A 26,215-nucleotide genomic window follows, 5' to 3' on the forward strand; every position below is an offset into this window, starting at 1 on the left:
GAGGGTACTTGGGAGATGGTTGACTGTTGTGGGTGGCATCCTGGGGAGGGTACTTGGGTGATGGTTGACTGTTGTGGGTGGCATTCTGGGAAGGGCACTTGGGAGATTGTTGACTGTTGTGGGTGGCATCCTGGGGAGGATACTTGGATGATGGTTGACTGTTGTGTGTGGCATCCTGGGGAGGATACTTGGAAGATGGTTGACTGTTGTGGGTGGCATCCTGGGGAGGATACTTGGGTGATAGTTGGCAGTTGTGGGTGACATCCTGGGGAGGATACTTGGATGATGGTTGACTGTTGTGGGTGGCATCCTGGGGAGAATACTTGGAAGATGGTTGACTGTTGTGGGTGGCATCCTGGGGAGGATACTTGGGTGATAGTTGGCAGTTGTGGGTGACATCCTGGGGAGGATACTTGGGTGATAGTTGGCAGTTGTGGGTGGCATCCTGGGGAGGATACTTGGATGACGGTTGACTGTTGTGGGTGGCATCCTGGGGAGGATACTTGGAAGATGGTTGACTGTTGTAGGTGGCATCCTGGGGAGGATACTTGGGTGATAGTTGGCAGTTGTGGGTGACATCCTGGGGAGGATACTTGGGTGATAGTTGACTGTTGTGGGTGGCATCCTGGGGAGGATACTTGGGTGATAGTTGACTGTTGTGGGTGGCATCATGGAAGAGGGAAGGGATGGAAACAAGCCAAGAACATCCGTGATAGTAAGCCAAACTGGCTAACTTTCCTAGGTTATCCTGGGATAGCAATACCCAAGGGTCACTTAACACAGGAACCCAAGTCAGCTTTGGGTCTCCACTGTGTAACTATCATATAGAACAGTGTATCACACACTGCGGATGTTCCCACTGTGTAACTATCATATAGAACAGTGTATCACACACTGCGGGTGTTCCCACCGTGTAGCTATCATACAGAACAGTGTATCACGGGTGTAGCTGCGGGTGTTCCTACTCATCACATAGAACAGTGTATCACACACTGCTGGTGTGTGTAACTATCATATAGAACAGTGTATCTGCTGTAGCTATCATATAGAACAGTGTATCACACACTGCTGGTGTTCCCACTGTGTAACTATCATATAGAACAGTGTATCACACACTGCGGGTGTTCCCACTGTGTAACTATCATATAGAACAGTGTATCACACACTGCGGGTGTTCCCACTGTGTAACTGTCATATAGAACAGTGTATCACACACTGCGGGTGTTCCTACTGTGTAACTATCAAATAGAACAATGTACTAAGAAGTAAATTCCTGTTTTTTCCTTTCCTATTTTCCGTATTTTTCTTCTTTTTCATCGTTTATCTTTACCAACTTCACCATCAGCACTATCTACAAGCTTTCTGCTTAAGTATTTTCCAATGCAGTGATTGTAAATAATGCAAAACGTTTTTCTGACAGCCTCAGATGGGAGCCACATGTCTGACAGTGTCCCGTGGAGCCAACACTACCAGCGGTTACATCAACGCTCAGTATAAATACCAGAGCTGTGCAGACGTCAATACCGGGACCACCTGCATGTATCCAGGTCAGTCAACCCTCCTCAATCAGTGGGAAATACTGACAGACCCAGGTTTGTGGCACCTCACTTTACAGCGCTTCACTTTACAGTGCTTCATTTTACAGTGCTTCACTTTACAGTGCTTCACTTTACAGTGCTTCATTTTACAGTGCTTCACTTTACAGCGCTTCACTTTACAGTGCTTCATTTTACAGTGCTTCACTTTACAGCGCTTCACTTTACAGTGCTTCATTTTACAGTGCTTCACTTTACAGTGCTTCATTTTACAGTGCTTCACTTTACAGTGCTTCACTTTACAGTGCTTCATTTTACAGTGCTTCACTTTACAGTGCTTCACTTTACAGTGCTTCATTTTACAGTGCTTCACTTTACAGTGCTTCACTTTACAGCGCTTCACTAATACAGCAGCTTTCAGTCATACCCATTCTTCATTTATTCAGACTTCCTACAATAAAGATATTCACAACTTACTATATGTTCACGACGAAAATATTTTAAGTAATGTGTGTACTATATATGGCTATTTTTTAGGCCTAATTCTATTGCTCACTTAATATATGATAATGTAAACACATTATCATACTTTTATATGCACTTGAGAGTCAAAAAACCGCTATGATTCACTTTACAGCAATTTTAGCTTCACATATATAGTATAATGCGATCCTTTATTGACTACGTTTCAATTAAGGATCGCGTTATACTGCATTTGTATTTATTTTCCCATCTCGTCGGTATTTTATACTATTATCTCCAGTCAGTGGCTGTAACCCACTGATAATTTACACTGCTGTAACCCACTGATGATTTACACTGCTGTAACCCATTGATGATTTACATTGCTGTAACCCGCCCACTGTGTCTGATTTACATTAGTTTCACGGTTCTCTGAATCTGGGAACGCGTTGGGGGTTAGAACCCATGACAAATAAGTCCTAAAACTCACAGGCGAGTGCGTTAACCACTGGGCCAGTTGGCTCTAAATAAGATTCATCCAAGTGCATCGAATCATTATTGAAGATTCAACACACTTGGATGACTCTTATTAGAACCAACTGGCCCAGTTGATAACGCACTCGCCTTTGAGTTTTAGGACACCATGGGTTCATCTCCCCCTTTCCTACTCGTTCCGTAATTCGTTAGCAATCGTGCTATAACGATTTCGTAAATTCTTCGAAGGAAACGAGAAAATATTTATACATATTTTTGTTAGGGAGTCTGGGTTTGAGAAAGACCTGTCAAGTATGGGCCAATAGACCTGAAGCGTTCTTTTCTTATGTCTGTTGAAGAGAGAACGATACTGTATTATCATTGACTCCTCGTCTTCACCTGTCAGGGGTGTGTCCTAGGGGGTTCACAAGGTATAGTGAATGCTTCAAGATGGTCAACATCTCCGGGGGTGTGGTGGAAGCTGTGGCCGCCTGCAGCAGCCAGTCCTCCTTCGTGGCCTTTCCAGAGTCCATCCGTAGCATGAAGAATTTAGCGGACATGGTCAGAGTGAGTTCCTGTACATTGTTTTTCTTGGGTATGTGTGATTCCTATACACAGTTCTTCTTGGGTATGTGTAATTCTTGTGAGCACACGTTTTCCTTGACGTCCAAAGGTAGAAGAGGGCCATCTTGCAACTAAGTTCCTAAGATGCAGCAAGCCCTCACCCCTGTAGCGTTGTATTTCACAATAAGTGTACTAACCTGGATGGTGTTGAAGATGTAGCAATGACCAGCACTGACGTGAAGTGTTGCACGTCATTTGTGACGCTACAGCCCTGTAGTGTTGCAGGTCACACAGGCAGTACTGACCTGTACTGTTTGTGTTTCAGAATACACTGCCAGTGACGACGACAGTTAATGCAGGAACTATGGACGCCATCATTGGTCTAAACTCGTAAGTTGACAGAGAGAGAGAGAGAGAGAGAGAGAGAGAGAGAGATAAAGTCAGTTGATCAAATAAAAATGCTGGCCCACAGATGTCTCCAACTTCATCCTGTTCCATACTTGTATGTCTCATAATAATGATTTCAAATGAGCTGATGTAGGTAACAGCTCTTAGCTTGTCAATAAAGTTAAGAATCGTCCCCTTTTCACACCTAGGTGTTACTTCCGGTTTTGACCTTGACCTCGCCCTCGAGACTACCTCACCCTTGACCCCCCAACCAATACCCCCGCCCACGACCCCCCCTTCGCGACCCCCCCCTTCGCGACCCCACCGTCGCACCGCGCGCCCGCCCGCGCGCCCGCCCGCGCCCCGCGACCCGCGCCCTTCGCGACCCCCCGCGCCCTTCGCGCGCCCGCCCGCGCCTTCTGCTGCGCCTTCTGCAGCGTCATCCGGATCGCCCCCGCGCCTCGAATTTTTTTCCGATTTTTTTCGAATTTTTTTTGAATTTCATTTTCTTGTGCTCTCCATCTCCTCGGATCAAGTTTTTAAGGTTCCCCCTCTCACTTTCACCCCCATCCCAAAATTTCTCGATATTACCATGACTCCATCTCCTCGGATCAAGTTTTTTGGATTCCCCCCAATGGGGTTTTCGAAATTCTCCAATTCCTCGGATCAAGTTTTTAAGGTTCCCCCTCTCACTTTCACCCCCATCCCAAAATTTCTCGATATTACCATGACTCCATCTCCTCGGATCAAGTTTTTTGGATTCCCCCCATGGGGTTTTCGAAATTCTCCAAATCAAGTTTTTTGGGTACCCCTCCTCAATCCCCAAACAATTTCTCAAATCAAAGTCTCCACTTCCTCGGATCCCCCTCCCACTTTCACCCCCCAACCCAAAAAATTTCTCGATAATACAAGTTTTTTGGATTCCCCCCTATGGGGTTTTCGAAATTCTCCATCTCCTTGGATCAAGGTTTTTTTGGGTACCCCTCCTTTCACCCCAAATTTTCTCGACAATACCATGACTCCATCTCCTCGGATCGAGTTTTTTGGATCCCCCCTATGGGGTTTTCGAAATTCTCCATCTCCTCGGATCAAATTTTCTCGACAATACCATGACTCCATCTCCTCGGATCAAGTTTTTCTCGAAATCAAAGTCTCCATCTCCTTGGATCAAATTTTTGGATTACCCCTCTCACTTTCACTCCCACCCCAAAATTTCTCGATAATACCAAGACTCCATCTCCTTGGATCAAGGTTTTTGGATTCCCCCCTCTGGGGGTAAGCATTCAAATGAACTCCTCCTATGGGGCATGCTTACTACAGGTCTAATGAAGGGTGTTTACTCGGCGGTCAGTGACGTCAGTATTCCTCTCATTAAGTTAAATGAACTAAAAAGGACCACGCGCACACAGGTTGAATCTTGTCTACCCTTTTACCCACCCTCCCAAACCCTCACACTCCAACCAACACCTCACAATTTTCACTCATAACCCCCCAATTTTTCTCGTTTTAACCCTTTTAGTTCATTAAAGTTAATAAGGGGACACATGCATCAGAAAGTCACCACATCGCTTACATCCACTTTCGTTAAATTCACTACTCACAATTTTACATATTACGAAGTTAAATACGCACTTTTACTTTGAACATCTTCAAAACACTCTCATAAATCATTTGAATACTCACAAAAAATACCTTTATACATTTCCAAACAACACTGAAATACTCCAAAAACATCATTCGAACACCCCCAAATCACCTCTGAATACTCCCAGAACACCTTTATAAGTACTCTTGCACATCATTTGAACACCTTCATAAGTACTCTCATAATCATTTGTACACCTTCAAAAAACACCTTTGAATACTCACATAAACACCCTTGAACACCTTCAAAACACCTTCAAAGCACTCTCATAATCATTTGAACACACTCAAAACACCTTTGAATAACCTCAAAACACCTTTGAACACCTTCAAAACACCCTTGAACACCTTCAAAACACCCTTGAACACCTTCAAAAACAACATTTGAACACACTCAAAACACCTTTGAACACCTTTGAACATTTCCAAAACACTATTTGAGTACTCCCAAATAAGATTTGACATCTCTAATTTATCTGCACTTACACATTTCATTAAATTACAACTCATCCCTCAGTCTCCAGACTTCACAACATTATCACAAAAACTAACTCAAACACTTTACTTTGAACACCCCCAAAAACACTCTCATAATCATTTGAATACTCACATAAACACCCTTGAACACCTTCAAAACACCTTTGAATATCGTTTTTAAACTAATTTCATCACAACCCACTTATATCATCTTTTTTCGGTAACTCTAATTCGACTACACTACCCTCATCAATTACCAACAAATTTTACTCGTTTTAACTAATGTCATCACTGTAACCAAGATTTTCACAAAAAAAAAAAAAAAAAAAACTCTATGACACCTAACACACACGCACACACACACACCCCACAACACCCACAATTTTTCTCGTTTTAACCCTTTTAGTTCATTAAAGTTAATAAGGGGACACAGTACATCAGAAAGTCACAACAACAACATCCACAACCCACAATTTTTTCTCGTTTTAGCTAATTTCATCAGAAAAAGTCCCAACAACAACCCACTTATAACATCTTTTTTCGGTATCTCTAGTTCGACAACAACACCCACAACACCCACATCCCACAACACCCATGAACATTTCCAAAACACTATTTGAGTACTCCCAATTACACCACTGATTACTACTAAAACACCGCTGAATTCAATCAAAACACCCTTCAACACCTTCAAACACCCTTGAACACCTTCAAAACCCTCTTGAACACTTTCAAAAACACCTTTGAACATTTCCAATCAACACTGAAACACTTCCAAAAAACACAATTTGAGTACTCCCAATTACACCACCGAATACTACTAAAACACCGCTGAATTCAATCAAAACACCCTTCAACACCTTCAAAACACCTTTGAACACCTTCAAAACACCTTTGACACCTTCAAAAGACTCTTGAACACCTTCAAAAAACACCTTCGAACATTTCCAATCAACACTGAAACACTTCCAAAAACACAATTTGAGTACTCCCAATTACACCACTGAATTCTACTAAAACACCGCTGAATTCAATCAAAACACCCTTCAACACCTTCAAAACACCTTTGAACACACTCAAAACACCTTTGAATAACCTCAAAACACCTTTGAACACCTTCAAAACACTCTCATAATCATTTGAACACACTCAAAACACCTTTGAATAACCTCAAATCACCTTTGAACACCTTCAAAACACCCTTGAACACCTTCAAAAAAAACAACATTTGAACACACTCAAAACACCTTTGAACATTTCCAAACAACACTGAAACACTTCCAAAAACACCATTTGAGTACTCCCAATTACACCACTGAATACTACTAAAACACCGCTGAATTCAATCAAAACACCCTTCAACACCTTCAAAACACCTTTGAACACCTTCAAAACACCTTTGACACCTTCAAAACACTCTTGAACACCTTCAAAAACACCTTCGAACATTTCCAATCAACACTGAAACACTTCCAAAAACACAATTTGAGTACTCCCAATTACACCACTGAATTCTACTAAAACACCGCTGAATTCAATCAAAACACCCTTCAACACCTTCAAAACACCTTTGAACACACTCAAAACACCTTTGAATAACCTCAAAACACCTTTGAACACCTTCAAAACACTCTCATAATCATTTGAACACACTCAAAACACCTTTGAATAACCTCAAAACACCTTTGAACACCTTCAAAACACCCTTGAACACCTTCAAAAAAAACAACATTTGAACACACTCAAAACACCTTTGAACACCTTTGAACATTTCCAAACAACACTGAAACACTTCCAAAAACACCATTTGAGTACTCCCAAATACACCACTGAATACTAAAACACCACTGAATACACTCAAAACACCACCAAAAAAATCACCATAAACTAAGATCAACACCCACATCCCACAACACCCACAACCCACAACACCCACAATTTTTTCTCGTTTTATCTAATTTCATCAGAAAGTCACAACACCCACACCTCCCATTTTTTTCTCGTTTTAACCCTTTTAGTTCATTAAAGTTAATAAGGGGCCACACTACATCAGAAAGTCACAAAAACAACCCACTTATAACGTCTTTTCGGTATCTCTAGTTCGTCAACAACACCCACATCCCACATCACCCACATCCCACATCCCACACACACACACAGACACACACACACACACACACATCCCTAACCTAGCCTAACCTAACCTAACTTATCCTAACATAACCTAACCTAACCTAACCTAACCTAACCTAACCTAACTTATCCTAACCTAGCCTAACCTAACCTAACCTAACCTTACCTAACTTATCCTAACCTAACCTAACCTAGCCTAACCTAACCTAACTTAACCTAACCTAACCTAACCTAACAGAACCTACCCTAACCTAACCCTACCTAACATAACCTAACCTAGCCTAACCTAACCTAACCTAACTTAACCTAACCCAACCTAACCTAACCTAACCTAGCCTAACCTAACTTAACCTAACCTAACCTAACCTACCCTAACCTAACTTATCCTAACCTAACCTATCTTAACCTTACCTAACCTAACCTAGCCGAACCTATCCTAACCTAACCTAAAATATATTAGAACACTTCCAAAATACATTAGAGTACTCCAGAATTACTTTGAACGACTCCATTTTTTTTGGATATTTCCAAATTAGTTTTGAAAACTTTATCGTAAAATCGAACATTATTTTCTTGTTGGTAAACACACTCAATGGTAGAAATATTTACTCGATTTCAGAATAGAAACACTTTCCTCGCTCTGAGAGACTCATTGTGGGTCACCCCTCCCCCCCCCCCAACACCACTGGGGTAATGCGGTTCACACCCAAGGTAGATTTAAGATAATCATGAACACCTGCGCCAACTCAGGACAGACAGACGCCATGAAATGCGGGGTAACATCCAAGGTAGAAAATCATCTCTTTCCAGACCAACTGTCTATCCTAACCTAACCTAACCTAACCTAACCTAATTCCTAACCTAACCTAACCTCACCTAACCGAACCTAACCTAACTCCATCAATCACCTCTATCCTAACCTAACCTAACCTAACCTAACCTAACCCAACCTAACTCCATCAAACACCTCTATCCTAACCTAACCTAACCTATCCTAACCTAACCTAACTCCATCAAACACCTCGAATACTACCTAACTTAACCTAACCTAACCTTACCTAACCTACCGAACCTAACCTAACCTAACCTAACCTATCCTAACCTGTCCCAACCTAACCTAACCTATCCTAACCTAACCTAACCTAACCTAACTTATTCCTAAGCTAACCTAACCTAACTTATCCTAACCTAACCTATCCTAACCTAACCTAAACACTGACTAACTTTGAACCAACTCTGAACACCACTGATCTTCTTCAAAAAATGCTCTGCACATCATTTGAACACCTTCAAAAAAACACCATCAAACACCTCCGAATACTCCCAAAAAAAAAAACACTACTGATTACTACCAAATCACCACTGAATACTACCAATCACCGTCAAAATCACCAGAAACTAAGTTTAACATCACCATCTAACATCCTTTTTATAGAAATCCCCTCAAATCACTATAACCAAGAACTCCCTCCCCATTTGGCGCATAAAAAAAAAGCATGAACACAAACCTAATACGCAAACACTTAGTACATGATCACCATCAACTGAAAACATATCTTATACACACACATAATATAAGACAATCACCAACTACAATCACCCATGTTCACTTACCTCAAAATCACTAATATCACAGAAAACAATCATTTTTATAAACATTTCACACACACACACACACAAAAAAAAAAAAAAAAAAAAAAAAAATAATATTTGACAATATCTAAGCGCACTCACCTCACTACCACCAACACACGATGTCTCACCTCACAGGACCGACGAGCTCACCTCCAGTGACGTCACACTCCCATTGTGTTACTTGGTGGTTGGTAACATCACACCTAACCCCCCTTGTTTCAACCTGTTGTACCCTACATTATCTAAGAACACTATATCCAAGACGATTACCAGATTTTATGATCCCCAACACCAAGATCACAGAAAACACACATTTTTATAATTATTCACACAAAAATCACGATTACCAATTCCATATCATGTTTACCGTCATCTATCAACACTAATCACCAAGATCACCAAAAAAAAATCTAAGATCATGCATCTCAAAACTACTATGATCACTGAAAACACTTATTTTTTAAACATTCGCACAAAAATAAGAAATACACAAAAATACCACAACACTTCCACCAACATCTATAACATAACATGAGCACTATAACATATCACTATCACAAAAAAAAAATAATACACAGACACCCACATATTATACATTTCAATTGCAAATTTAAGACATGAGACATACACACCAAATCTAAGACATTCACCTCCAACTAAGACATACACATCACCCCTAAAACTTCCTTCCTTATTCATTCCGTATATCTCCTAGAGCTGTTTTAACCCCGACGGATCCATCACGACGTAGGAGCCAGAGTGTAGTAGGTGGTGTTGGAGTGGTGATGGTTCCTCTGGCTCCTACGTCGTGATGGATCCGTCGGGGTTAAAACAGCTCTAGGAGATATACGGAATGAATAAGGAAGGAAGTTTTAGGGGTGATGTGTATGTCTTAGTTGGAGGTGAATGTCTTAGATTTGGTGTGTATGTCTCATGTCTTAAATTTGCAATTGAAATGTATAATATGTGGGTGTCTGTGTATTATTTTTTTTTTGTGATAGTGATATGTTATAGTGCTCATGTTATGTTATAGATGTTGGTGGAAGTGTTGTGGTATTTTTGTGTATTTCTTATTTTTGTGCGAATGTTTAAAAAATAAGTGTTTTCAGTGATCATAGTAGTTTTGAGATGCATGATCTTAGATTTTTTTTTGGTGATCTTGGTGATTAGTGTTGATAGATGACGGTAAACATGATATGGAATTGGTAATCGTGATTTTTGTGTGAATAATTATAAAAATGTGTGTTTTCTGTGATCTTGGTGTTGGGGATCATAAAATCTGGTAATCGTCTTGGATATAGTGTTCTTAGATAATGTAGGGTACAACAGGTTGAAACAAGGGGGGTTAGGTGTGATGTTACCAACCACCAAGTAACACAATGGGAGTGTGACGTCACTGGAGGTGAGCTCGTCGGTCCTGTGAGGTGAGACATCGTGTGTTGGTGGTAGTGAGGTGAGTGCGCTTAGATATTGTCAAATATTATTTTTTTTTTTTTTTTTTTTTTTTTTGTGTGTGTGTGTGTGTGTGTGTGAAATGTTTATAAAAATGATTGTTTTCTGTGATATTAGTGATTTTGAGGTAAGTGAACATGGGTGATTGTAGTTGGTGATTGTCTTATATTATGTGTGTGTATAAGATATGTTTTCAGTTGATGGTGATCATGTACTAAGTGTTTGCGTATTAGGTTTGTGTTCATGCTTTTTTTTTATGCGCCAAATGGGGAGGGAGTTCTTGGTTATAGTGATTTGAGGGGATTTCTATAAAAAGGATGTTAGATGGTGATGTTAAACTTAGTTTCTGGTGATTTTGACGGTGATTGGTAGTATTCAGTGGTGATTTGGTAGTAATCAGTAGTGTTTTTTTTTTTGGGAGTATTCGGAGGTGTTTGATGGTGTTTTTTTGAAGGTGTTCAAATGATGTGCAGAGCATTTTTTGAAGAAGATCAGTGGTGTTCAGAGTTGGTTCAAAGTTAGTCAGTGTTTAGGTTAGGTTAGGATAGGTTAGGTTAGGATAAGTTAGGTTAGGTTAGCTTAGGAATAAGTTAGGTTAGGTTAGGTTAGGATAGGTTAGGTTAGGTTAGGTTGGGACAGGTTAGGATAGGTTAGGTTAGGTTAGGTTAGGTTCGGTAGGTTAGGTAAGGTTAGGTTAGGTTAAGTTAGGTAGTATTCGAGGTGTTTGATGGAGTTAGGTTAGGTTAGGATAGGTTAGGTTAGGTTAGGATAGAGGTGTTTGATGGAGTTAGGTTGGGTTAGGTTAGGTTAGGTTAGGTTAGGTTAGGATAGAGGTGATTGATGGAGTTAGGTTAGGTTCGGTTAGGTGAGGTTAGGTTAGGTTAGGAATTAGGTTAGGTTAGGTTAGGTTAGGTTAGGATAGACAGTTGGTCTGGAAAGAGATGATTTTCTACCTTGGATGTTACCCCGCATTTCATGGCGTCTGTCTGTCCTGAGTTGGCGCAGGTGTTCATGATTATCTTAAATCTACCTTGGGTGTGAACCGCATTACCCCAGTGGTGTTGGGGGGGGGGGGAAGGGGTGACCCACAATGAGTCTCTCAGAGCGAGGAAAGTGTTTCTATTCTGAAATCGAGTAAATATTTCTACCATTGAGTGTGTTTACCAACAAGAAAATAATGTTCGATTTTACGATAAAGTTTTCAAAACTAATTTGGAAATATCCAAAAAAAATGGAGTCGTTCAAAGTAATTCTGGAGTACTCTAATGTATTTTGGAAGTGTTCTAATATATTTTAGGTTAGGTTAGGATAGGTTCGGCTAGGTTAGGTTAGGTAAGGTTAAGATAGGTTAGGTTAGGATAAGTTAGGTTAGGGTAGGTTAGGTTAGGTTAGGTTAAGTTAGGTTAGGCTAGGTTAGGTTAGGTTAGGTTAGGTTAAGTTAGGTTAGGTTAGGTTAGGCTAGGTTAGGTTATGTTAGGTAGGGTTAGGTTAGGGTAGGTTCTGTTAGGTTAGGTTAGGTTAGGTTAAGTTAGGTTAGGTTAGGCTAGGTTAGGTTAGGTTAGGATAAGTTAGGTAAGGTTAGGTTAGGTTAGGTTAGGCTAGGTTAGGATAAGTTAGGTTAGGTTAGGTTAGGTTAGGTTAGGTTAGGTTAGGTTAGGTTATGTTAGGATAAGTTAGGTTAGGTTAGGCTAGGTTAGGGATGTGTGTGTGTGTGTGTGTGTCTGTGTGTGTGTGTGGGATGTGGGATGTGGGTGATGTGGGATGTGGGTGTTGTTGACGAACTAGAGATACCGAAAAGACGTTATAAGTGGGTTGTTTTTGTGACTTTCTGATGTAGTGTGGCCCCTTATTAACTTTAATGAACTAAAAGGGTTAAAACGAGAAAAAAATGGGAGGTGTGGGTGTTGTGACTTTCTGATGAAATTAGATAAAACGAGAAAAAATTGTGGGTGTTGTGGGTTGTGGGTGTTGTGGGATGTGGGTGTTGATCTTAGTTTATGGTGATTTTTTTGGTGGTGTTTTGAGTGTATTCAGTGGTGTTTTAGTATTCAGTGGTGTATTTGGGAGTACTCAAATGGTGTTTTTGGAAGTGTTTCAGTGTTGTTTGGAAATGTTCAAAGGTGTTCAAAGGTGTTTTGAGTGTGTTCAAATGTTGTTTTTTTTGAAGGTGTTCAAGGGTGTTTTGAAGGTGTTCAAAGGTGTTTTGAGGTTATTCAAAGGTGTTTTGAGTGTGTTCAAATGATTATGAGAGTGTTTTGAAGGTGTTCAAAGGTGTTTTGAGGTTATTCAAAGGTGTTTTGAGTGTGTTCAAAGGTGTTTTGAAGGTGTTGAAGGGTGTTTTGATTGAATTCAGCGGTGTTTTAGTAGAATTCAGTGGTGTAATTGGGAGTACTCAAATTGTGTTTTTGGAAGTGTTTCAGTGTTGATTGGAAATGTTCGAAGGTGTTTTTGAAGGTGTTCAAGAGTGTTTTGAAGGTGTCAAAGGTGTTTTGAAGGTGTTCAAAGGTGTTTTGAAGGTGTTGAAGGGTGTTTTGATTGAATTCAGCGGTGTTTTAGTAGTATTCAGTGGTGTAATTGGGAGTACTCAAATGGTGTTTTTGGAAGTGTTTCAGTGTTGTTTGGAAATGTTCAAAGGTGTTTTGAGTGTGTTCAAATGTTGTTTTTTTTGAAGGTGTTCAAGGGTGTTTTGAAGGTGTTCAAAGGTGATTTGAGGTTATTCAAAGGTGTTTTGAGTGTGTTCAAATGATTATGAGAGTGTTTTGAAGGTGTTCAAAGGTGTTTTGAGGTTATTCAAAGGTGTTTTGAGTGTGTTCAAAGGTGTTTTGAAGGTGTTGAAGGGTGTTTTGATTGAATTCAGCGGTGTTTTAGTAGAATTCAGTGGTGTAATTGGGAGTACTCAAATTGTGTTTTTGGAAGTGTTTCAGTGTTGATTGGAAATGTTCGAAGGTGTTTTTTGAAGGTGTTCAAGAGTCTTTTGAAGGTGTCAAAGGTGTTTTGAAGGTGTTCAAAGGTGTTTTGAAGGTGTTGAAGGGTGTTTTGATTGAATTCAGCGGTGTTTTAGTAGTATTCGGTGGTGTAATTGGGAGTACTCAAATTGTGTTTTTTGGAAGTGTTTCAGTGTTGATTGGAAATGTTCAAAGGTGTTTTTGAAAGTGTTCAAGAGGGTTTTGAAGGTGTTCAAGGGTGTTTGAAGGTGTTGAAGGGTGTTTTGATTGAATTCAGCGGTGTTTTAGTAGTAATCAGTGGTGTAATTGGGAGTACTCAAATAGTGTTTTGGAAATGTTCATGGGTGTTGTGGGATGTGGGTGTTGTGGGTGTTGTTGTCGAACTAGAGATACCGAAAAAAGATGTTATAAGTGGGTTGTTGTTGGGACTTTTTCTGATGAAATTAGCTAAAACGAGAAAAAATTGTGGGTTGTGGATGTTGTTGTTGTGACTTTCTGATGTACTGTGTCCCCTTATTAACTTTAATGAACTAAAAGGGTTAAAACGAGAAAAATTGTGGGTGTTGTGGGGTGTGTGTGTGTGCGTGTGTGTTAGGTGTCATAGAGTTTTTTTTTTTGTTTTTTTTTGTGAAAATCTTGGTTACAGTGATGACATTAGTTAAAACGAGTAAAATTTGTTGGTAATTGATGAGGGTAGTGTAGTCGAATTAGAGTTACCGAAAAAAGATGATATAAGTGGGTTGTGATGAAATTAGTTTAAAAACGATATTCAAAGGTGTTTTGAAGGTGTTCAAGGGTGTTTATGTGAGTATTCAAATGATTATGAGAGTGTTTTTGGGGGTGTTCAAAGTAAAGTGTTTGAGTTAGTTTTTGTGATAATGTTGTGAAGTCTGGAGACTGAGGGATGAGTTGTAATTTAATGAAATGTGTAAGTGCAGATAAATTAGAGATGTCAAATCTTATTTGGGAGTACTCAAATAGTGTTTTGGAAATGTTCAAAGGTGTTCAAAGGTGTTTTGAGTGTGTTCAAATGTTGTTTTTGAAGGTGTTCAAGGGTGTTTTGAAGGTGTTCAAGGGTGTTTTGAAGGTGTTCAAAGGTGTTTTGAGGTTATTCAAAGGTGTTTTGAGTGTGTTCAAATGATTATGAGAGTGCTTTGAAGGTGTTTTGAAGGTGTTCAAGGGTGTTTATGTGAGTATTCAAAGGTGTTTTTTGAAGGTGTACAAATGATTATGAGAGTACTTATGAAGGTGTTCAAATGATGTGCAAGAGTACTTATAAAGGTGTTCTGGGAGTATTCAGAGGTGATTTGGGGGTGTTCGAATGATGTTTTTGGAGTATTTCAGTGTTGTTTGGAAATGTATAAAGGTATTTTTTGTGAGTATTCAAATGATTTATGAGAGTGTTTTGAAGATGTTCAAAGTAAAAGTGCGTATTTAACTTCGTAATATGTAAAATTGTGAGTAGTGAATTTAACGAAAGTGGATGTAAGCGATGTGGTGACTTTCTGATGCATGTGTCCCCTTATTAACTTTAATGAACTAAAAGGGTTAAAACGAGAAAAATTGGGGGTTATGAGTGAAAATTGTGAGGTGTTGGTTGGAGTGTGAGGGTTTGGGAGGGTGGGTAAAAGGGTAGACAAGATTCAACCTGTGTGCGCGTGGTCCTTTTTAGTTCATTTAACTTAATGAGAGGAATACTGACGTCACTGACCGCCGAGTAAACACCCTTCATTAGACCTGTAGTAAGCATGCCCCATAGGAGGAGTTCATTTGAATGCTTTACCCCCAGAGGACGTGCCCAGAATGGTCATTATCATAGGGTCAAGGTCATTAGCACATAGGTGTGAAAAGGCGGCATCCTTTGAAGGGGCCCCCAGTGGAAAAATCCACTACTCGTATATATATATATATATATATATATATATATATATAAATATATATATATATATATGTATATATCTATATATATATATATAGAGAGAGAGAGAGAGAGAGAGAGAGAGAGAGAGAGAGAGGCAAATGTAGTCCCTGTTCACAAAAAATAAGAGCAGAGCAGAAATCATCAACTACAGACCAGTGTCACTCCTGTCAATCACTGGTAAGATCCTTGAGACAATAATCTCAAGACAAATGACAGAGTTTTTTTGACTACCACTCACTACTTTGTGATCGTCAATATGGCTCCAGGAAAGGTTACTTTGCTGTTGATCTGTTGTTAAACCTCTCCACTAAGTGGCACCAGTCACTGGATGAATCCAAAGTCAGCTGTGTGGTAGCACTGGACATTGCTGGTGCTTTCGACTGGGTGTGGCACCAGGGCCTCTTAGCAAAACTTCAAGCACTGGGAATTGCAGGCTCTACGCTATGTCTCCTCAGTGATTACCTTCATGGTAGATCTCTAAGTGTAGTTCTCAATGGAACGGAATCAGTAAGACATTCTATTGGGGCAAGTGTTCCACAAGGAAGCGTGCTGGGACCATTGTTATGGAATGTCTACTTCAACGACCTTCTTCATCTCATCCCAGAATCACATGCATATGCAGACGACTGTACACTGACATTCACTTATCCAAGAGAAGAAATGCCAGCTGCTCTAAGCTACATCAATCACCAGCTAAGAGCTATATCAGCTTGGGGAAATAGATGGCAAGTAACATTTGCACCTGAGAAAACGCAAATGATCGTGTCTAGGCACCATGATGGTAATGCTGGTGCATTAGTAAGGATGAATGGGGGGGTGTTGGCACCTGGAGAAGAAGTTGATATCCTTGGGGTGAAATTTGACTCCAAACTAACCATGAAGAACCATGTAAATCTAGCAAACAAGGCAGCCAGGAAGCTTACAGCACTTCGCCGTATCTCGCATCTGCTTGACAGTAGGGGTTGCAAGATTCTGTTCGAGGCACAAGTACGCTCACACCTTGAGTATGCTCCATTTTCTTGGTTTGCCTGCCCCCCTCTCATCTGCGACTGCTTGACAGAGTGGAGAACAGAGCAAGACGTCTTATCTCTCGCCTGGACCCATCCTGGATAGATCTGTCATCTCAGCAGCCTTCAACACAGGAGGGATGTGGGTGGCCTTACTGTTATGTACAAGGCCAATGTTGTCAAAGTACCACACTTCGATCCACTTCGAGGACAGCGTGAAACAAGCTTTTATGCCACAAGACGGGCAGAAAGCAGCAACTTCACTCTGGCTGTACCTTTCTCCAGAACATCACTCCATCTGAGATCATATATACCCAGGATGACTCGAGTACGGAACACATTCGTACAGCATAATGATGTCAACGAGATAAAGTCAGTTGATCAAATGAAAATGCTGGCCCACAGATGGCTCCAACTTCATCCTGTTCCCTACTTGTATGTCTCATAACAATAAAAATGCTTTCAAATGAGCTGATGTAGGTAACAGCTCTTAGCTTGCCAATAAAGTTAGGAATCCTTAACTGTAAATAGCTGTCAATAAAACTAGGGATCCTTAACCTTGTGAAACCCTATGTAAAAAAAAAAAGAGAGACAGACTATGCCTCGCCAGTGTCTCACTGATATCACCTCCATCTTAGTACCATTTTTAAACTCCTGCCACCATAACATAGTACAGTAATGTGTGAATTAATTGGGACATGAGTAAATTTTGTGATTATCTCGTACGTCTCCGGATTAATTAATGCACTTTGGATTTTTTATCATAAAAGTTTGCTACCGACTTCTGACAACCATCCAGCTGTGGCATTACCCTGCGACTCTCGCCAGTGCTACAGCACTGACTGAAATTCACTGCTGAAATTCACGATGAATGTTACACCTAGGAGGCGTGCAAGTATTGCAGCTCTTAGAAAACATGCTGATTTGAGCCTTGAAAAGTCAACTGTTGGTCGGATTCTGAAGACAGCTGACGACACTGGTAATTGTGGAGCCCTCCGTCGAAGAAAATGTGGAAAAAAACGCAAGATAACACCTCACGATGACAAGATTCTCAGAAGAAATAGTGTAAAGGATTCTAAGAAAACCTGCAAAGATCTACAGAGATTTGGCTTCAGCTGGCGTAAATGCTGATTCTTCAAATGTTCGGGGAAGGCTCCTTGAATTTGGCAGAACTGCAAGAAAGCCGGTAAAGTAACAACTATTGACTGCAGCTGCTTAGAAAAACGGCTGTGGTGGGCACTCAATCATAAAGGATGGACGACAGATGAATGGAGAAAAATTATATTGTCAGATGAGGGACATTTTGAAATACATGGGTACAGATCAGTGGTAGTGGATGGATTGTTATTGTTGAGGGAGCGATGAACGGTGACAAATACAAGGTAATCCTGGCGACTCCTTTGCTTCCTGCTGTGGATAGAGACTTTCCAGATGGAAAAGGTATTTTCCAGCAGGATCCTGCTCCATACCACACTGCCAGAAAATGATGACATTCCTCGAAGAGAGTGGCCTGAGAGTTGTAAATTGGCCTGGAAACTCTCGCGAAACAGGGCTGTTCAACTGTGGAGAAGCTAATTGTTCCTGTTACCACGACGAAGAACTTGCCAAAATGTGTTTAACATTGGTCAGTTCTATGCCAAAGCGCGTAGCAATAATTATAAAAGCAAAGGGGTTATCATATCTCTTATTAAATCAATTATCTGTCATATCACTTCCATGTATTTTTTAAATAAACAATATTTTATCCAAATAAATGCCTTATTTCATCACTGTCCCAATTAATATGCGCACTACTGTAGTTAAACCACATATGGCATCATCATTAATGCCTCCAATGGCACTGTGTATAACACCTACTGGCACTGCTTATTACTCTAGCACCTCTCCATCCACAGGGTAACTGGGAACTGGACTCTAGGAGGAGCTTTCTCACCCCTTGCTGAGGTGACCAATCTGGCCCTGGGACCCGACCCCTTCTATGCTCTGAGAATTCCACTGACACCCGGCTCCACCCCTACCCTCGTTTCTTTCCCAATAGAGAGAAACAACTTCACCGTGGCACTGTGCCAGTTCCCAGGGGTCGAAGCATTCCGTAAGTTTTCACATCATTAAAATCACCTTTTCGCCCACCCCTGACCTACACTCTGAAGACAAAAATTTTACGAGACGTTTTCGCCTCGGTCCTGGACCATTATCAAGTCGCGACTCTTGGCTAAAATATGATTCAGGATCCAAACGTTCTCTAATATTTCCTTTCTAGAGTGAGCTCAGGTAGGATAACAGTTCTTAGTAAATGACCTGAAGATAACAACTCTTAGCCTGTAAATGAATTGAGGTAAGATAACTCTTAGCCTGTAAATGAACTTAGGTAAGCTAACAGCTCTTAGCCTGTAAATTCAACAGCGTAGGGAAAATAATCTTCGAAAAGTTAGGCCAGATTTAGTCAGGTTAATCAAAGTTAGTTAAGAGTCGCCAGGAAAGAAGACAAATGCCTCGTGATGCTGGTCTGGGGTCACACCTTGACCACCAACTGGAAATTTTGATGATATACCTGGAGCATACCTGGAGGGAGTTCCAGGGGTTAAAGCCCCCACAGCCCGGTTCATGACCAGGCCTTGCGATGGATCAGGGCTTGATCAACCAAGCTGTGACTGCTGGCCGCACGCAAGCCAGCGTACGAACCACAGCCCGTCTGGTCAGGTACTGACGTAAGGTATCTGTCCAGCTCTCTTGAAGACAACCAGGGGTCTATTGGTAATCCCCCTAATGCATGATGGGAAGCAATTGAAGTCTTGGGTCCCTAACATTTACTGTGACCGAAGCTCTCCACTGGCTTAACCATCCACCACTTTAAATATTATAGATAATATTATTTGATTTTTGTCACGAGTACTTGAATGTTTTCTGGTCTCCTGCAGAGTGTGTCAAGGAGCAGCCGCCTTCACCTCAGGGTGCCAACATGACTCGCATTTGGAACAACGGCACTTCACCTGGCACCGTGATTACGTACAGGTGTGTGTGTGTGTGTGTGTGTGTGTGTATTCACCTATTGTGGTTGCAGGGGTCGATTCATAGCTCCTGGCCCCGTCTCTTCATTGATCGCTACTAGGTCCTCTATCTCCCTACTCCATGAGCTTTATCAAACCTCGTCTTAAAACTATATATGGATTCTGCCTCCACTACGTGACTTGCCAGACTATTCCACTTCCTGACAACTCTATGACTAATGAAATACTTCCTAACATCCCTTCGACTTATGCGAGTCTTCAACTTCCAGTTGTGACCCATTGTTTCTGTGTCCCATCTCTAGAATATCCTGTGTCTGTCCACCTTGTCAATTCCAAGCAGTATTTTCTATGTCGTTATCATGTCTCCCCTAATTCTCCTGTCCTCCAGTGTCGTCAGGTCGATTTCCCTTAACCTTTCTTCGTAGGACAATTCCTTTAGCTCTGGAACTAGTCTTGTTGCAAACCTTATTTTCTCTAATTTCTTGACGTGATTGACCAGGCTTGGGTTCCAAACTGGTGCTGCATACTCCAGTATGGGCGTGACGTACACGGTGTACAGATTCTTGAACGATTCCGTACTGAGGTTTGGAACGCTATTCTCAGGTTTGCCAGGCGCCCATATGTTGCAGCAGTTATCTGGTTGATGTGTGGCTCAGGAGATGTGCTCGGTATTATACTTACCCCAAGATCCTTTTCCTTGAGTGAGGTTTGGAGTCTTAGGCCACCTAGCCTATATTCTGTCTGCGGTCTTCTTTGCTCTTCCCCGACTTTGCATTTGGCGGGGTTAAATTCGAGGAGCCAATTGCAGGATCAGGCCTGCAGCCTGTCCAGGTCTCTTTGTAGTCCTGCCTGATCCTCATCCGATTTAATTCTCCTCATTAACGTTACATCATCTGCAAAGAAGAGCACCTCTGAGTCGATCCCTTCAGTTGTGTCATTCCCATATACCAAAAATAGCACTGGTCCTAGGACTGACCCCTGTGGAACCCCGCTCGTCACAGGCGCCCACACCTCGTCACGTACCATGACTCGTTGTTGCCTCCCTGTCAGGTATTCTCTGATCCATTGCAGTGCCCTTCCTGTTATGCGTGCCTGATCCTCTAGCTTTTGCACTAATCTCTTGTGAGGAACTATGTCGAAGGCCTTCTTTCAGTCCAAGAAAATGTAATCTACCCACCCCTCGTTCTCTCTTATGTCTTACTTCCGTTACCTTGTCATAAAACTCCAGTAGGTTTGTGACACAAGATTTTCCTTCCCTGAATCCGGTTGTCGTTTATAAGCTTTTGTTCTAGATGCTCCACCACTCTCCTCCTGGGCTCGTTCTGGTCTTCCTATTATTTCTGTTGCTCTTGGGAACAAGCCTCTCCTCTTCCTCCTTGTATTTTGTCACGTAGTCCATCATTTCGTTTACTGAATTTCCTAACAATTCTCTTTCCCACTGAACCTCCTGCAGGAAGTTCATCATACTTGTGTAGTCCCCCATTTTGTAGTTTGACTTTTCCCATTCTACTCCTGTTACCCTCTCTATTTATAACTCTACCATGTATTCAAAGCTCAGAACCACGTGGTCACTAGCTCCGAGGGACCTTTCATATGTGATGCCTTCGATGTCCGAGCTACTCAAGGTGAATACGAGGTCCAGTCTTGCTGGTTCATCCTCACCTCTCTGTCTGGTAGTATCCCTAACATGCTGATTCATGAGGTTTTCCAGTACCACATATGTGTGTGTATGTATTTATATGTGTGTGTGTGTGTGTGTGTGTGTGTACTGTCATTACCACCACTATGTACGTCTTCCTCCACCCACAGGTGTCTACCTGGTTACTTCCTTGGAAACGACACACTCGAGGATGTGCAGGAAGTGTTTTGCTTGGGGCAGTTCGGAGGCTGGTACCCGTCAGTGCTCCAGCCATGTCTTCGAGCCGGTGAGGTGTACGCACGAGTGCGTATACACATGTTTATGAATATATGCATGAGTATACGCATATGATTATATATATATATATATATATATATATATATATATATATATATATATATATATATATATATATATATATATATATATATATACGCACGCATACATATGAACACACATGTAGCAAAACAAATTTATGAACTAAACAAAGAACACCATGAAGTCTACTGTTGTAGCTACAACAGTCTCCTCGTACGTAGTCTCCTTGTACCTGATCTCCCTGTCCCAAGTCTCCTTGTAAATATTCTTCCTGTACCTAGTCTCCCTGTACCTAATATTCTTGTATCATAGTACAAATGATACGGAACCGAAACGATGATAAGAAATGAGCAGCACTTGGGTATCTTTAGTAACGAAACGTTTCGCCTGCCCTGGATTCCTCGGTTGAAGAAGCTGTCTTCTACCGTCTCCAATCTTACAATCCCTTACATTCGACTGAAGAGGCCTACTGTGCAGGCGAAACGTTCAGTTTCCTCTTGCCTAGTCTCCAATGAGTGAAACTTTGCTGTTACAAAGGCTTACGGTGTTTCATGTGCCCTTGCTATCTACCTGACCCGTGTTTGCCCCTTTTTGACGACCCTGAGTCGACTGTAAACCACGCTTAGTCAGGACCGGATCTACTGTGAAACTGATGAAGCTGATACGTGGTTAATTATGTGACCAGAATTTACTACGTATCGGCCGTTCGTGATTCGTTCCTAGCCACGATACTGTGACTAATATTTTGTTTAAACTGCATATTATGAATGAATTAACCCCGTGTCCTCTGAGGACACTACCACAACACATTGTTAACATTCCTGTGTGTGTCTGTGTCCAGAGTGCAACGTCACGGACTTACCTGACTGGAGCAACGTCTCTACCAATCAGAGTGCAAACTACACCTACCTGAATGGCACAGTCACTTACACCTGCCCTCCCACCATGACCACCTTCAGTAACCTCACTCAACAGGTGACCACCTGCAGCATACAGAACACATCCCAACCCTTCTTCTCCTACCTGCCTGCTCCTGCGCCTTGTGACAGTAGGTAGCCTTCTGCGTCTTGCGACAGTAGGTGCCCTGCTTCTGGGTAACCTGAAATGAAAAGAAATAATTAATTTCACATGATTAGATAATGGGCGTTGAAACAGGCGAAATGTTGATAAAGTAATGGTATTCATGATAAGTTTTTAGTACGGTGTAGTTTCGAACTGTGTAGAAGTGTGTCGTGACTTGATAAAGCTCTACGCAAAGCGAAATGTTCCAACGACAGGGTGATCCGTGTTCAGTTTTCGCTGTTTCCCGTGACAGGATGCGCTACGGAGCCTCTAGTGGAGAATGCCACCACCACCTGGAGCGCCTCCACCACCTGGCAGGTGAACGACACCCTCAACGCCACCTGCAACGCCAACCACACCTTCAACCTCACCACCTCCACCCTAGACTTCTCCTGCACACCTCTAGGATGGGAGATCCTGGCAGGATGTTACCCAGGTGAGCTCTCTCTTTCTCTCGCTCTCTTCTCACTTCATAGTCCTGAATATAATAAGTAACTCTGCTTACAGAAATCTGATAAGTAGATTATGTTAAGTGCAAGTAACAAGTGACGATCGGCCACTTTTTGTATTTACATAACTAAAGTAATAGGTTCCAGTATCGTTCCAGTCACGGTATTGTGCTTTTTTTTTTTTTGTTATTTAGGTCTATCATTATGGCCAGTCAGCCAGTAATAATTATAATAATGATAATTGTAATTGATAAGTATGGAGATAATAGGTACTAGAAGACAGTATTTGTGTTGAGGGGTGATGACCGGTGTTGACGGGTGTTTTCTGGTCCCCCAGCTTGTACCACGAAGCCTCCAGAGATAACTTTAGGCGGTCTCAAGTTGTCAGCCTTCACCAACAATTCAGTGGGTACTGAGCTCATCTACACCTGCCCCCAGAACACCTACATGCCCCCTACCCAGGTGAGCCTAACCCCCCTCCCCTCCTTCCCAACCATACCACCTAGCATCACTACCACCAAAACCACCACAATTACCACCGCTACCGACAACAATAACAACCTCTGCCACCAACAATGTTGACATTTAACACATTCTGTCGTTGTAGAAGTAAATCCAAATGCATTTAGTGCCAAACCCGTATGAGTGGAGGCTCGATCCTCCGTCTGGTACTCTCAGATTGGACTCTTGACCAGCCAGACTGTCAATGCTGGCAAACGCACTTGGAGAGACAGAAAACACAAGAGAAAGATTCAGTGTAGGTTTTATTATTATAAAGATTATGATATTCCCGTGTAGATAATTAAAAGGACTAGATCCTCAGTCTGGCAAGTGCGTTACAGAGGTCCTACCTGTGTGTACTCACCTGTGTGCTTGTGTCTGGACACACAGGTGTCATCCACACCTGACACGGAGATCATCGTCAACTGTACAACGGAGATGACCTGGGCACCTAACATCTCCACCTACACCTGTGTACAAAGTGAGTGTTCCCCTCACACCTGTTCTGCAGATGGTTGCCGTGACAGCCAGATGGTTGCCTTGACAGCCAGATGGTTGCCTTGACAGCCAGATGGTTGCCTTGACAGTCAGATGGTTGCCTTGACAGTCAGATGCTTGCCTTGACAGTCAGATGGTTGCCTTGACAGCCAGATGGTTGCCTTGGCAGCCAGATGGTTGCCTTGACAGCCAGATGGTTGCCTTGACAGCCAGATGGTTGCCTTGACAGTCAGATGGTTGCCTTGACAGCCAGATGGTTGCCTTGACAGCCAGATGGTTGCCTTGACGGTCAGATGGTTGTCTTGACAGCCAGATGGTTGCCTTGACGGTCAGATGGTTGTCTTGACAGCCAGATGGTTGCCTTGACTGTCAGATGGTTGCCTTGACAGCCAGATGGTTGCCTTGACAGCCAGATGGTTGCCTTGACGGCCAGATGGTTGCCTTGACAGCCAGATGGTTGCCTTGACAAGTCAGATGGTTGTCTTGACAGCCAGATGGTTGCCTTGGCAGCCAGATGGCACTCATAACTCCTATTGAGAACTAATATTATCTTGCAATGCGTTACTGCATTCAAGGGGAAGCGCTAAATTCGTAGGGTGCCATGCATCACCTGGGGGGAATGGGAGACAATGGTGGATGGATCCAGTCCCTTAGATCAAGAGCCTTTCGCTAGGCATAACCCCCCCCCCGCCCGCCCACTCTACTTTCTCCCTTTTTTCATTCTCCCTTTTCATTCTCTGACTGACAGTGTGTCTGAGTGACCCGCTCTCGCCACCCGTAGGGGCCACCTCTGATTGGAACAACTTCACCCGCTCCGTAGGCACTGAGGTGAGTCACCTGCGCCTTAAGTGAGTCTTCTATATTCTATATCCTCTTTCTCCTAACTCTGATGTTCACCTTCATCTTCAGGTGAACGTAACTTGCTCCGACGGCATGAAGTTCGCAGACTTGAATGAGTCGGTGATCGTGAGATGTGAGAATGACGGGAACTGGACTAGTGTGGACCCGACCCTGCTTACCTGTCGCGCAGGTGAGCGCTAACACCTTCACCTCTCACTGTATTGTCACTTTCACTTGTCATGTATCGTCAGGCACTTGTCCTCTGATACTTCGAGCTAAATATATATATATATATATATATATATATATATATATATATATATATATATATATATATATATATATATATGTCCTGCCGAATATGTAAAACTGGTCAATTAGCAAGAACTCATTTAAAATTAAGACCTTTCTGAAATTTTCTTTTATACGTTTAAAGATATATTTTTTCATTAATGTTAATGCAAAATTTTTTAATTTTGCACCAAAAGAATCTTAGAAAACTTACCTAACCTTATTATAACAAGACCAATTTATTTTAGCCTAACCCAACTAAATATATTTTAGAATTGTTTACAATAATTTAATACTAAACAAACACAGTGAAATATATTTTTTTCGTTAAGTTCAAAATTATTTTGGCGAAATTATTGCATACACAAATTTTCACTTGTCCTATATGGCAATATGAGTGCTGCTATTTAAGCCAAGATCGCAAGTTCTGCCTATTCGGCACGACATTATTTTTTTTTTTTTTTTTTTATTATCACACCGGCCGATTCCCACCAAGGCAGGGTGGCCCGAAAAAGAAAAACTTTCACCATCATTCACTCCATCACTGTCTTGCCAGAAGGGTGCTTTACACTACAGTTTTTAAACTGCAACATTAACACCCCTCCTTCAGAGTGCAGGCACTGTACTTCCCATCTCCAGGACTCAAGTCCGGCCTGCCGGTTTCCCTGAATCCCTTCATAAATGTTACTTTGCTCACACTCCAACAGCACGTCAAGTATTAAAAACCATTTGTCTCCATTCACTCCTATCAAACACGCTCACGCATGCCTGCTGGAAGTCCAAGCCCCTCGCACACAAAACCTCCTTTACCCCCTCCCTCCAACCCTTCCTAGGCCGACCCCTACCCCGCCTTCCTTCCACTACAGACTGATACACTCTTGAAGTCATTCTGTTTCGCTCCATTCTCTCTACATGTCCGAACCACCTCAACAACCCTTCCTCAGCCCTCTGGACAACAGTTTTGGTAATCCCG

General features: G+C 41.8%; 1 protein-coding gene across 1 annotated transcript in view; it reads left to right on the plus strand.

Moving 5' to 3' along the window:
* Positions 1 to 1,426: 1,426 nt before the first annotated feature.
* Positions 1,427 to 26,215, plus strand: part of LOC138854352 (sushi, von Willebrand factor type A, EGF and pentraxin domain-containing protein 1-like) — a 30,219-nt gene continuing 5,430 nt past the window's right edge. The window contains exons 1-12 of the mRNA XM_070096971.1: positions 1,427 to 1,547; positions 2,878 to 3,038; positions 3,361 to 3,425; positions 18,532 to 18,728; positions 19,555 to 19,648; positions 21,454 to 21,569; positions 22,443 to 22,649; positions 22,917 to 23,099; positions 23,450 to 23,574; positions 24,004 to 24,094; positions 24,860 to 24,939; positions 25,021 to 25,141. Of these exons, the coding sequence (XP_069953072.1) occupies positions 1,427 to 1,547; positions 2,878 to 3,038; positions 3,361 to 3,425; positions 18,532 to 18,728; positions 19,555 to 19,648; positions 21,454 to 21,569; positions 22,443 to 22,649; positions 22,917 to 23,099; positions 23,450 to 23,574; positions 24,004 to 24,094; positions 24,860 to 24,939; positions 25,021 to 25,141 (1,561 nt within the window). The remainder of the gene's footprint in view (positions 1,548 to 2,877; positions 3,039 to 3,360; positions 3,426 to 18,531; positions 18,729 to 19,554; positions 19,649 to 21,453; positions 21,570 to 22,442; positions 22,650 to 22,916; positions 23,100 to 23,449; positions 23,575 to 24,003; positions 24,095 to 24,859; positions 24,940 to 25,020; positions 25,142 to 26,215) is intronic.

Source organism: Cherax quadricarinatus, chromosome 55, assembly GCF_038502225.1.
Source record: "Cherax quadricarinatus isolate ZL_2023a chromosome 55, ASM3850222v1, whole genome shotgun sequence".
Classification (NCBI taxonomy): Eukaryota; Metazoa; Arthropoda; class Malacostraca; order Decapoda; family Parastacidae; genus Cherax; species Cherax quadricarinatus.